The sequence below is a fragment of the Hemiscyllium ocellatum genome, chromosome 20 (genome assembly GCF_020745735.1).
Source record: "Hemiscyllium ocellatum isolate sHemOce1 chromosome 20, sHemOce1.pat.X.cur, whole genome shotgun sequence".
NCBI lineage: Eukaryota > Metazoa > Chordata > Chondrichthyes > Orectolobiformes > Hemiscylliidae > Hemiscyllium > Hemiscyllium ocellatum.
The window spans coordinates 22173038-22187381 of NC_083420.1; the positions used below are offsets into that span (position 1 = coordinate 22173038).

The following is a 14344-nucleotide window of genomic DNA, read 5'->3' on the forward strand; positions in this document are numbered from 1 at the left end:
GCATTCTAGTGAAGTTTGCCGATGATACGAAGATAGGTGGACAGGCAGGTAGTACTGAGGAAGTGGGGAGGCTGCAGAAGGATCTAGACAGTTTGGGAGAGTGGTCCAGGAAATGGCTGATGGAATTCAACGTGAGCAAATGCAAGGTCTTGCATTTTGGCTTTACAAATTTTCTCACCATTTAGAAAGTAGTCTATGCTTTTATTCTTTTTGCAAAAAAGTGCAAAGGGATCTGGGAGTGCTAGTCGAGGATTCTCTAAAGGTAAACATGCAGGTTGAGTCCGTGATTAAGAAAGCGAATGCAATGTTGTCACTTATCTCAAGAGGGTTGCAATATAAAAGCACTGTTGTGCTACTGAGACTTTACAAAGCTCTGGTTAGGCCCCATTTGGAGTACTGTGTCCAGTTTTGGTCCCCGCACCTCAGGAAGGACATACTGGCACTGGAACGTGTCCAGCGGAGATTCACACGGATGATCCCTGGAATGGTTGGTCTAACATACGAGGAACGGCTGAGGATCCTGGGATTGTATTCATTGGAGTTTAGAAGATTAAGGGGAGACTTAATAGAAACTTACAAGATAATACATGGCTTAGAAAGGGTGGATGCTAGGAAATTGTTTCCATTAGGCGAGGAGACTAGGACCCGTGGACACAGCTTTAAAATTAGAGGGGGTCAATTCAGAACAGAAATGCGGAGACATTTCTTCAGCCAGAGAGTGGTGGGCCTGTGGAATTCATTGCCGCAAAGTGCAGTGGAGGCCGGGACGCTAAATGTCTTCAAGGCAGAGATTGATAATTTCTCGAGATATCAAGAATCTAAGGGCTACGGGGAGAATGTGGGTAAGTGGAGTTGAAACGTCCATCAGCCATGATTGAATGGCGAAGTGGACTCGATGGGCCGAATGGCCTTAGGAGTGAACTATGTCTTATGGAATTCATTTGCTAAGACCTTTTTGTTCAAGTTTCTTCTGAGACCCTGAAATAAACTGCAGTGGTTCACTTATTTCTTAACATGGGTTTCTTAATCTCCCTTCCCACAGCCTTCTGTTTCTGGAGCTTGTCTGTTGAGTATCATTACAGTGGGATTTCCTATTCCATGACCTGACGATTTTGGAGACTGCTTAACTGCACTCTTTTTGCTTAACTTCTCTCTTTCTGAAAGAAAACTTGTTTCTGTCTCCCTGTTATAGGACACTGTTTCTTGGCAAAGCCCAGTTTTGCTTTGTCTCTTTTATCCTGGATTTAAAAGTACTAAACTATTCACCTCAAGGTCTTTCCAGATTAGTTTAAGGCTTTTGAAAAAAAATTCCAGACAACAGTGTATCACTGACAATTTAAAAATTAAACGAAGACTATGTCCTTCTCTGATTTAATCAATACGGTAGAAATATAAATTAAGCTTAAATCTATATGTCGTTCTGTCTGTTTTAGACTTGTGTTTTCAAATAGTACTATATCATAGACCTTCATCACAACAGTATGCATGAATAGCATCGGTATTCATTTAATGTCAGTGGTCCACCCTTGCAGATGTATGATCTGTACTTGAAATGATTTAGTAATTTTATCAGAATTTTAAAAATACCAACATGCAATTCCTGTGTTGTTATAGTTGTGATTTGTAAGTTGAGTACAAGTTTTGTGTGTCAGTTGTTAAGGTGAAAAGTGTTTTCTTTCGTGTTGCTTTTTTTTTCAGTAGTCAATTTGGAGTTTAGAATAGCAGGAATGGAGGTTAAGGCAGTTGAATGTTCCTCCTGCAGTATGTGGGAGGTAAGGGTCACCTTTAGTGTCCCTGCTGACCTCATTTATGGGAAGTGCACCCAACTCCAGCTCCTTGAGAACTGTGTTAGGGAACTGCAGATGGAGCTGGATCATTCAGGAGGGGGTTATTGAGAGGAGTTAGAGAGAAATAGTTACTACACAGCCACAAGAAGAAGGTAGTTGGGTTACCATCACGGTGGGAAGGGAACCAGCAGGCAGTGCAGGGATCTCCTGTGGTGGGTCTCCTTAACAACAAGTATACAGTTTCGGTAGGTGAGCACTTTGGCGATAGTGACCGTAATTCAGTTATGTTTACAATAGCAATGTGCAGGGATAGGTATATACCGCAGGGAAAGAGGTATAATTGGGGGAAAGGCAATTGTGGTGAGATTTAGGATGGGGAAGGAAACTGCAGGGGATAGACATTCTTGAAACGTGGAGCTTATTCAAGGAACAGCTCCTACAGGTGTATACCTATCAGGGAGGTTGTTGCGAGAGAGGGAGCCAAGGTTTACTAAAGAGGTTGAAGCTTTTGTCAAGAGGAAGAAGGTAGCTTGTGTGAGGATGATGTGTGAAGGCTCAGTTAGGGGCCTTGAGTGTTATAAGTTAGCCCTCTCTTTAGATCTTTTCTGGCTAAGAAGAGCCAGGAGGGGACATGAAAAGTTGTTAGCAGGTAGGATCAAGGAAAACCCTAAGGCCTTCTATAGGTATATCAGGAACAAAAGAATGACTAGCGTAAGATTAGGGCCAATCAAAGATAATAGTGGAAAGTTGTGGGTGGAATCTGAGGACATAATGGAAGCACATAATGAATACTTTTCATCAGTATTCAAATTGGAAATGGGCAGTGTTAGTGAGAATACGGAGATCCAGGCTACAAGATTAGATGGGATTGAGGTTGACAATCGTTGACAACCGTGCCGCCCACCGTTTGTGGGCGGCACGGTGGCACAGTGGCTAGCACTGCTGCCTCACAGCGCCTGAGACCCGGGTTCAATTCCTGACTCAGGCGACTGACTGTGTGGAGTTTGCACGTTCTCCCCGTGTCTGCGTGGGTTTCCTCCGGGTGCTCCGGTTTCCTCCCACAGTCCAAAGATGTGCGGGTCAGGTGAATTGGCCATGCTAAATTGTCCGTAGTGTTAGGTAAGGGGTAAATGTCGGGGTATGGGTGGGTTGCGCTTCGGCGGGTTGGTGTGGACTTGTTGGGCCGAAGGGCCTGTTTCCACACTGTAGGTAATCTAATCTTAAGACAATGAGGAGGTTTTAGCAGTTTTGGAAGACTGAAAATAGATAAAACCCCAGGGCCAGATGGGATTTATCCTCTGATTCTCTGGGGAGCTGGGGTGAGATTGCAGAGCCTTTGGCTTTGATCTTTGTCATCGTTGCCAACAGGAATACTGCCAGAAGACTGGAAGATAGCAAATGTTGCCCCCTTGTTTATGAAGGGGAGTTGGGACAACCCTGGTAATTATAGACCAGTGAGCCTCACTTCAGTTGTAGGTAAGATTTTGGAAAAGGTTGTCAGAGATAGGATTTATAATCATTTGGAAAGGAATGTTGAATTAAGAATAGTCAACATGGTTTTGTGAATGGTAGGTCATGCCTCACTAACCTTGTTGAGTTCTTTGAGATGGTGACAAAACAGGTGGACGAAGGTAAGGTGGTTGATGTGGTGTATATGGACTTCAGTAAGACATTTGATAAGGTTCCACATGGTAGGCTATTGTACAAAATACAGAGTTCTGGGATTGAAGGTGATTTAGTGTTTGGATCAGAAATTGGCTAGCTGAAAGAAGACAGAGGGTGGTGGTTGATGGGAAATGTTCATCCTGGAGTTCAGTTACCAATAGTATACTGCAAGGATCTGTTTTGGGGCCACTGCTTTTTGTCACTTTTTTATGAATGATCTGGAGGTGAACGTAGAAGGATGGTTTAGTAAATTTGCAGATTACACTAAGGTAGGCAGAGTTGTGGATAGTCCCGAAAGATGTTGTGGGATACAGAGGGACATAGTTAAGGTGCAGACCTGGGCTAAGAAGTGGCAAATGGAGTTTAATGCGGAAAAGTGTGAGGTAGTTCACTTCGGAAGAATAAACAAGACTGCAGAATACTGGACGAATGGTAAAATTCTTGGCAGTGTAGGTGAACAGAGAGATCTGTGTTCAGGTGCATAAACCCCTGAAAGTTGCCACCAAGGTTGATAGTGTTGTTAAGAAGGCATATGGTGTGTTGCAGTTTATTGGTAGGGGCATTGAGTTTCGGAGCCATGAGGTCATGCTTCAATTGTACAAGATACTGGTAAGGTTGCACCCTAGAGTATTGCTTGCAGTTCTGGTCATTGCATCATAGGGAGGATGCGGAAGCTTTGGAAAGGGTTCAGAGAAGATTTGCTGGATGTTGCCTGGTATGAAAGGAAGGTCTTATGAGGAAATGCTGAGGGAACTGAGGCTGTTTTCGTTTAAGAGAAGAAAGTTGAGAGGTGACTTAATCAAGACATAAAAGATAATCAGAGGGTTGGATAGATTGGACAGTGAGAACCATTTTCCTCTGGTGACGGCCAACACAAGGGGACAAAGCTTTAAATTGAGGGGTGATAGATTTAGGACAGTTTCATTGCTCAGTAGGGACATGGAACGGTCTGCCTGCAACAGTAGGAGACTTGCTGAGGAGAGGGCATTTAAATGGGCATATGGATAATAATGGAACAGTGTAGGTTCGATGGGCATCAGATTAATTTCACAGGTCGGTGCAACATTGAGGGCCGGAGGGCCTGGACTGCGCTGAATTAGAACATTGTATCCACTGGTGCCACACGCTGTATTGCTTGAGTCCCCACATCCTGTTGGTCTGATTGCAATAAGATACTTGCCTCGTTGCAGAACATGTTTATGTAAGCTTTGTGTTTGCATATAAAATTGGTAAATAAAGAATATAAAACAATGTTACGTCATCCGTATGACAATTGTAATTCTATATTTTACATGGCATTTCTTGATATCAGTACAGTGATTTGGAATAAAATAAACATAAAATGCTAAAAGTTATTCTTACTATTTGAGGCTGAAAGCCACATTAGTATGTGCTCCAGTAACCTCAGCCAAGATGGGACAGTTTGATTTTAGGATGTTTTAATTGTGGGGTGTGCAGGAGGGGAAATGGCACCAGAAGAGGTTCTTGGCGGCGTTAGAATATTCTGTTTTGCTGATAATGTCTATTCAAAGCTATTAATGTTTTTGTTTTTAAAAGTGGGCACCTATTAGAAATCCTGTAAATATTCATCACTTGAATTTAGGCAAGACTCAGACTTGTGCAAAAATTTCTCATTTACATTTGTAGTGTTTGCCATCTGAATTCTGTTTCGAACATAAACAACATTAGTTTGCACCGAGTCAGTCCTGAGAGGTAACAATGGACAATTGTCGCACATCAGTATTATTAACATAATTATAACAGCTCCAAGTTGAATTATGAGTTACTCTGGCATTTTGAAAGTGGGCAAAATGATTTGTCTTGTCATAAATATTCAGTTAATTTAGTTTATAGTGCAAGTCATTATTAGTTTATTTTGGAATTATTAAATTTCAATGTTTATCATTTGCATATCCCTATCTAATGCAAGTTATCTTTCTGGTAATTTGCCTTACCAAGTCCAGTGTCAATGTAACTATTGTTGCAGATTGCCTGTGCTCACCTTTCTGATAATATATAGCTTATGTACATAGGTAGTCTAGTGTTGAATGAAACGTACATTAGAGAAATACTTCTTGCTGCTGGTGTAAATCTGTTATTCAATAATTTATTGTTGGTACACATGGAGTGCTTCAATATTTGTATTGAATTTATTCATCACTGTCTATTATTTTGTATCTATCCATCTGAATTGTTTTCAAATGATGCCATAATGCTATTTAGATTGTCAGTTAGAAAATATTACCCATTTAAATCTTTTGTTTTACTTACGTTCTTGCTTTTTGAGAAATTTTCTTTTTAACAATTCAAGGTAATAAAAAGCAATTTGGTTTTGTTTTACAAACATACAAATCTTGACTGATAGAAAAATACACTGTGGTCCACCCAGGCTGTCTATGAAGTTGTGATTCTTAGCTAGTCCATTCTGATACATTTTCATCCCACCCAAAATCATTACCTGGAGGTGGTGAAAATCACTGTTAAGATAGTGGGCTGAATGCATGCTGAACCTGCCTCTTGACTGCTATCCACCTCTTAAACTATCAGAACTAGTCAAAGGAGATTAGTCTTGCATGACAATGTTATCAGTACTGACCTTCTCTTACAGGTAATTTCTGCCCCAGCTAGGACAGGTCCAGCTCTCACTTGATGAAATTTGGCAATTCCAGTCCCTCTGCTGCATGAACTGGCAACATGTTTTAGAAGATCAATATTCTGTGCAAAATGCCTTCTATGATCTATCCTCGAGTCAAGCCTTAACCTTCCTAATTCATTCAATTGAAACAAACTATCTGTTATAGCTGTAGCTTAGTGGAAAGCACTCAAACCTACAACCTACTGAGTGGTAGGCAAAAGTCCAATAGAGATTGTGCATGTGAGTTTAGGCTGATAAAATAATGCTCATGGAATGAAGCACTGCTGGCAATGCTAGCTTTCAAATGAGACGTTGAACTGAAGCCTAATTTGTGCTGTCGGATAGTATATAAGATCCCATGAAGCAATATTGAGGAAAAGCGAGGGCATTATCCTTGGCCTTTTGGTCAATATCTAACCCGCAGCCAACATCACTAAAAAAGATTAACCTGGCTGTTGTGCAAGCTTGCTGTGCGCATGTTGGCAACTGCATTACCTACGCTGCAACTGAAACTATGTATGCTTCAAATAACTTGGTTGCACAATGCTTTGGCCTAGAGAAGTAATCTGACTTAATTTTAAATTTAGGCTAAATATGTACTACCTGAATGTGGAGTCCAGTTCAATTGCTGTTCATAAAGATGTTACAAATTGGGGGTCAATCTTGCGGCCCTCCTCTAAAACATTTTCCCCCAAAAGTGTTGATATAGCCAATCTGAAGAGACAAAGTCGAAACAAGGCATTCTGAAGCCTAAGTTATCTATATGGCCAAAATACATGCTTGGGAAGTATGGGCTTTGGTAGGTGATAAGTATGAGTAAGCTCGTTTGTAGCTACCCTCAAATCTTTCTAAAATGAAGTTGTGTAACTTCATTTTAACCCAGTGAGCTACCTGGGATTAAACTTTACATTATGAAATTTGACAGAATTATAGCATTTTATTAAGAAGCAAGCTGATCAAATTATGTCACCTTGTTTCCGAACAAGTTGTATTACACTTTCATAGGCAGAATGAAAAACATCAATCTTTTTTGATTATTGTGGCTTTCATTCTAGGACTGGACTTTAGTATTGTATTAGAAAGTTATCAATGTATACTTATGCAACAACTGTGCTGGTTTTACTTTGCAGCAATCTTACACAGCTTGAATCTAGGGCCTAACTTCACACTAGAATAAGGTAAAATAAGGCTCCTTTGGATTTTCACTTCAAAGCCTGGGCAGGCTTTAATGCCCACATTGCACAGTACAAGTTTAGTGATGAAATAAACCTGAGACCATGTCTCATCAACATAAGCAGTGTAATTACATTAGCAGCGTAATTGCACCCAGAAAATTATGGAAACTGATAATCCAATTTCTCAGACTGGGCTATTGAGCTGACTTGGAGACACAAGATCTGAAAGTATTTCATGTTACATAGGAGATAAATACTGGTTTCTAGAACCGACCTCCAAGTGTAAAGATCACAAGTTATGACATTAAAAAGTAAATGTGGCTTATTGTGGGTGTGTGTTTGTTCTGATTCTCTTTCAAACAAGTGCAAGTAACTGATTTTCTTACATGTTTCTCTCTTCCTTTCAAGAGATGCAAGAAAAGATTGTAACATTAAAAAGATGGTGTACACTGCTACCTAAGGAAGACATGGGCTTCCCACCATTATGACTGTACAGTTTCAGAGTCATTATCATTAGATCATATATTTCTTGAATCAAATTGGTCAAGTAGGGCTTGAAAAAAAAACTAACATCTCTTGGTTGCAATACGTATAAACTAGTCTTCCTCATCTGATTATTGTCAAGAGAGAATCTTTTAATTTTTGTATCTGTTCTCAGGAGTGTATCTTGCTCATGTTCGAGAGGTCCCTTTCTAATTATAATTGAGTTGCAGTAAAACCTAAGAAAAAAAATTTCCAAATAGGTTTAATACTCTCATTGGACAAAATTAGAAAACTGGGGTTAATTTTAAAAAATGACATACTTTAAAGATTGGAATTTTTAGAAGAGTTTAATTTTAAATTCTTTTCATAATGCTTTTTGACAATATTACTAGTCCATAGGGAAACTGTCCAATTTTAAAAGCTCTAGTTTACGCCATGTAGTGATAAACTCTCTTGTTTAAACTTTTTATAAGCTCATTTAAAAGGAGACCCAGCCCAGAAAAATTATCACTTCCTTTACACATTGTTGAAACTACTTTGCCGAATGGACTTGCAGAGAAACTGAGATTTTCCTTGATTAAAGGAATTTGCACTGATCTTTATCAGTCTCTGTTCCAGTGTTATAGTACTTCCAAATTATCTGATGGGTGTGTTACTCTATAAATTTGTATGATTGGAAAGGGTGATAATTGTAATATTTCACTTTTTTAAAAAAAACTACCCAAAATTTTATGTTTTAAATACAGTAGTAGCTGTTTTCTCTGTTTTACATTGGAACTTTTTTCTGATTTTAATCTACTCAAAAATCCTTTTCTCTGATTGTTGAATTGACAGAGTACTATTAGAAAGTTAAAGACATTAACATAGAGAAGAAAATGCAAAAAAATACTATTTACATTTACATTGCGCTTTACATAGTAAAACATCTCAAAATACTTCACGGGGGCATTATTGAACAAAAATGTAGCAAGCCGCAAAAGATATTAAGACCAATGACCCAAAGTTTGGTGGAAGGAGATAGGTTTTTAAAGAATGCTTTAAAGGAAGAAAGGAGTAGAGAGTTTGGGGGAGTGAATTCCAGAACTCGGGAGGCCTTGGCAGCTAGAGGCATAGCCACTTTGGATGGCGCAAACTGGAAATATGTGGCTGGTTGATATGCATGAGAAAAGCAAATTTATTTTTCTCCTGGGAGGCTTCCATGTTAGTACATTTGTCATATTACGTCCTGAAATAATCTTGGGTGAAAATTATGTTTTTGGTGTCAAATGGAAGGGTCCAATCTTTTCTCATTTGATATTTGTTTGTCTAAGATAAGTTGTGAAATAACAATGAACAGCCCGGAAAACACATGATAAGAATACAAATTTCAAATTTGTAGCATGTACACAAAACTCAATGAAGCAAATGGACTTATTAACATTAGACATTCTGGTTTTGTGCAGGGAATGTCATGCCTCACTAACTTGAATAAGTTTTTTGAGATGACTAAGATGATTTGAGGGAAAAGTGGTTGCTGTTGTCTCCAATAAAGCCTTTGACAAAGCCTTTGGACTTCAATAAAGCCTTTGACAAAGTCCTCATGGCAGACTGGAACAGAAGGTGAAGTCACATGATATTGGCTGAGCTGGTAAGATGGGTACAGAGAAAGAGGATAGTGGTAGAAGGACATTTTTTGGAATGGAGGGTTGAGATTAGTGGTGTTGCACAGGGATCAGTCCTGTTGTCCACATACATGATTTGGAGGAAAACCTAGTTGGTCCGATTAGTAAGTTTGTGGATGAGGCAAATATTGGTTGAGTTGTGGATAGTGAGGAGGATTGTCAGAATATAACAGGATGTAGGTCAGTTGGAGGCATAGGCAGAAAAATGGCAGATGGCATTTAATCTGGACAAATGAGATGCGTTTTGGAAGGTCAAGTACAGATGGAAATTATACAGTGAATGGCAGAATGATTAGGAGTATTGATATGCAGAAGGATCTGGATGTGCAGATCTGCAGATCACTGAAGATGGCAGCAAAGGTAAAGGAGGTAGTTTTAAACAAATGGGTTATAGCATGCTTGCCTTTGTTGGAAGGGGCATGGAGTATAAGGGTAGACAAGTTATGTTGCAACTTTATAGAACATTTAGTTAGATCCCACATGGAGTATTGTGCACAGTTCTGATCACCACACTATCAGAAGGATATGGATGCTTTGGAGAGGGCACAGAAAAAGTTTACTAGGATGTTGCCTGGTATGGGGAATTTTTAGCTTTGAAGAAAGATTGGATAAACTGAATATGTTTTCACTGGAATGCAGGAGGTTGATGGGTGACTGGGTAGAAGTTTATAAGATTGCGAATGGCATAGATAGAATGGAAAGTATGAGACATTTTCTCAAGGTGGAGGGGTCAATTACTATGGGACATGCATTCAAGGTGTGAGGGGGCAAGTTTAAAAGATGTGCAAAGCACGCTTTCACACGAAGGGTGGTGAGTGCCTAGAACGTGTTGGCAGAGGAGATGGTGGAAACGGACACAACAACATTCAAGAAGCACCTGGACAAATACATGAATAGGAAAGGAATAGAAGGATACGGATCCTGAAGGTAGAGACAATTTCAATATGGAAGGGCAAAATGTGTTGATACAGGCTTGGAGAACTGAAAGGTCTGTTCTTGTGCTGTATTGTTCTGAGATGCAAATGTATGCTTTTCTACTACTGTGCATAACTGTATTTTTAAAGCTGGTCTTATTATCCATTTTGACCATTCATAGCCATATTTAGTGCAACCTTAAATTTGGAATATGGAGGAGTTGAAAGAGCTGGTTTTTAAATTGTATAATATTACCTTGCCATTAATGGGAAAATGCAATTACTTGACTAAAGTGAATTACCGGAATAGAATAGTTGTCTTTACTTGATATAATTCCAGTTTTGATCAACCTGAAACAAAAGCAGAAATTGCTGGCGAAACTCAGACCTGGCAGTATCCATGGCAAGAAAGTAGAGTTGACTCTTCTTCATCTCTGATGTGTCACTGGACTCATAACATTAATTCTGCTTTCTTTCCACTGATGCTGCCAGACCTGCTGAATTTCACCAGCAAAATTTCTGATTCTGTTTCAGATCTCGAGCAGCTTCAGTTCTGTTATTTTGGTTAACTTAAATTTTTGTTCTAAAAGATATTGAGATTGTTTTCTAAACAAATAACTGTGGTTTGTTTAAATTTTTTATTTTAACAGCTATGGTGGCTGCAGGAAAAACCTACTTTGATGGCATTTCAAAATTGGCAGAATTGAGCTCTCAATCACCAGTTTCCAAAGAGTTAGGTAAGATATATGTGAACCAATGAATGCATTTTATACATCAGTTTGATTTACAGGGATATAAACAAATGAATTGTGTTCATAAAGTATCTTGTGTCAAGAATATCTTGGTGTTTCACTTATAATCAATTTATTTTGCAGGCAAACCTGCAAATAGTTTTAGTAGACTAACAAATAAAAATGATGAATGATCAGTTAGTTTCTGCTTTATGGTGTCAGTTAAGGATGGTATGGTGTCACTGTGTTTTTAATAATACTCCTCAAATTGATTTTAAATAGGTTATTTAAACATAATTATTAATTAACTTCACAAAAGTTGATGAATGACTTTAAAAAAGTAGTTATGATTTTGAGATGCCAGTGTTGGACTGGAGTGTACAAAGTTAAAAATCACACAACAGGTTTAATTGGAAGCACACCAGCTTTCGGAGCGTCGCTCCTTCTACCACCTGATGAAGGAGAGACACTCCGAAAGCCAGTGTGCTTCCAATTAAACCTGTTGGATTATAACCTGGTGTTGTGATTTTTAAACTGAAAAAAAGTAGGTTAATGTGTTGCACCATTTCAATTGAGTGCTTGTGGAAAAGAACAAGTCAATATTATACCCTGGATTGTTTTAGGATAAAGTTTATTGTGCATTCATGCTCTTTTAAAGTGCAATTAAATGGTTGCATTGTGAAGTATGCTTTATGTTTTTTTTTATGGAAGGCTTTGCTGTAAAATGTTCTGAGTAAAATCTGCAGGTAGAAGTATTAAAGTAGCGATAGACAATCCTGAGTTGTGTGTGTTGCTGGAAAACACAGCAGGTCAGACAGCATCCGAGGGGCAGGAAAATCGACGTTTCGGGGCAGAGCCCTTCATCAAGCATGAGGTTGGGAGCCTCAGGTGAAGAGGTAAATGGGAGGGGAGTGGGGATGAGGAGAAGGTAGTGAGAGTGCAATAGGTGGATGGAGGTAAGAGGTAAAGGTGATAGGTCAGAGAGGAGGGTGGAGCTGATGGGTGGGAAGGAAGATTGACAGGTGAGACAGGTCATGAGGGTGGTGCTGAGTTGGAAGGTTGGAACTGGGGTAAGGTGGGGGAGGGGAAATGAGGAAACTGGTGAAGTCCACATTGATGCCCTGGGGTTGAAGGGTCCCAAGGCGTGAGATAAAGCATTCTTCCTCCAGGCATCAGATGGTGAGGGAAGTCCAGGACCTGCATGTCCTCGGGGGAAGGGGAGTTGAAATGTTCGGCCATGGGGTGGTGGGGTTGATTTGGTGTGGGTGTCCCGAAGATGTTCTCCAAAGCGCTCTGCGAGAAGGTGTGTAGTCTCCCCAATGTGGAGAAGACAGCATCAGGAGCAACGGATATAATAAGTGACATGTGGAAGTGCAGGTGAAATTCTGGATGTGGAAGGCTCCTTTGGGGCCTTGGGCGGAAGTAAGGGGGAGGTGTGAGCACAAGTTTTGCAATTCCTGCAGTGGCAGGGGAAGGTACCAGGAGGGGAGGGTGGCTTGTTAGAGGGTGTGGACCAGACCTGATATTAGATTAGATTACTTAGTGTGGAAACAGGTCCTTCAGCCCATCAAGTCCACACCGACCCGCCGAAGCACAACCCACCCATTCCCCTACATTTACCCCTTTACCTAACACTACGGGCAATTTAGCTTGGCCAACTCACCTGACCTGCACATCTTTGGATTGTGGGAGGAAACCGGAGCACCCGGAGGAAACCCACGCAGACTCGGGGAGAATGTGCAAACTCCACACAGTCAGTCACTTGAGGCGGGAATTGAACCCAGGTCTCTGGCACTGTGAGGCAGCAGTGCTAACCACCAGTGCTCAGAGCCACCTTGCTCCTGATCTCATTACAGCTTTGTTCCAAACATGGAAAAAAAAATCTGAATTCCACAGGTGAGATGAGTGGCATCCCTAGAAGTCAAGGCAGCATATCAATGTGTAGCATCCGATGCAACGAAGTAAAGTGAATGGGAGTCATAGGAAGAAAATTCAACTGGTTATAGCCACACCTGGCTAAAAGGAAGACTGTTGTGGTTGTTGGAGGCCAATCATCCCAGCCCTAGCACCTCCCCTGGGTGGTTTCCTAGGTCCCATCAACTTTACCTGCTTCATCAATGATATTCTATCTATCGTAGGTTGTCTGATTGAAGTCTTCAATGTCATTTGCAATCACTCAGGTTCTGGAGTTATCCATGTCTGTATGAAGTAAGACCAAGATTGTAGTCACTTGATCACTCACCATCAAAATCCCAGGGGTTAACATTGACCAGAAACTTAACATTCTAGGTATTTAAATACTGTTGGATCACACCATGCTGGAAACTTAGCAGTGAGTAATTCACCTCTTGTGTCCTACAGCCTTTCCATCATGTACAAGGTACAAGTCAGGTGTTTGATTAAATTTTGGTCAGTTTGACTCGATAAGTTCACTTCCAGCAACACTGAAATTTCAGGATAATGCACACTGCTCAAACGACCTCCCTATGCCAACTTAAATGTTAATACCTTCACCATTGATGTACCCTTGCAATGGTGTGTATCATAAATCCCTTGCATTGCAGCAACTCACTAAAGCTCCTTCACAGCATTTTCCAATTCTGAGACCTCTCGCATATAGAAGAACAAAAACAGAAGACGCACATGAACATCTCCTGCAAGTTCTCGTCTAGGCTACACACCATCCTGACGAGGACCTATATTGCCATTCTTTCAATGTTCACTTTAAGCTGTGGAACTGCACATCCTCTGGGAGGTTCTGCACATGCTGATGAGCATATCAACACCTCAAGTCACTGAATACAGATTTCCATGATCTATTCAGCAGGAAAAATACTTGAGAGAAATGTTGAATATCACTAGGTCAAAATCTTGAAACTCCTTTCCCAGTAAGACTTTAGGTGTACCTACAGCACATGCTCTGTAATGGCTGAATGAAGTGGTCTACCTGCTTGAGACAGCAAATGCTGGGCTTGCCAACCATGTGCATGTTCCACAAATTGTTAATTATGTTCAAAGCAATGTCTATTGAAAAGGTATTTGCCAGTATAGGTGAATGTTCACTGCAGCGTTAAAAATCTCTCAATGCCAGGTTATAGTCCAACAGGTTTAATTGACAACCATTCCTGATGAAGGAGCAATGCTTCGAAAACTAGTGCTTCCAATTAAACCTGTTGGACTATACCCTGGTATTTTGTGATTTTTAACTTGGTACACCCCAGTCCAACACCAGCATCTCCAAATCGTTCAGTGCAGCAACATTGTACAGCTTACTAGAAAAGTGTTTACTACCA

General features: G+C 40.3%; 1 protein-coding gene across 1 annotated transcript in view; it reads left to right on the forward strand.

Moving 5' to 3' along the window:
• Nucleotides 1-14344, forward strand: part of baiap2l1a (BAR/IMD domain containing adaptor protein 2 like 1a) — a 147939-nt gene that overhangs the window by 12933 nt on the left and 120662 nt on the right. The window contains exon 3 of the mRNA XM_060840564.1: nt 10971-11057. Within this exon, the coding sequence (XP_060696547.1) occupies nt 10971-11057 (87 nt within the window). The remainder of the gene's footprint in view (nt 1-10970; nt 11058-14344) is intronic.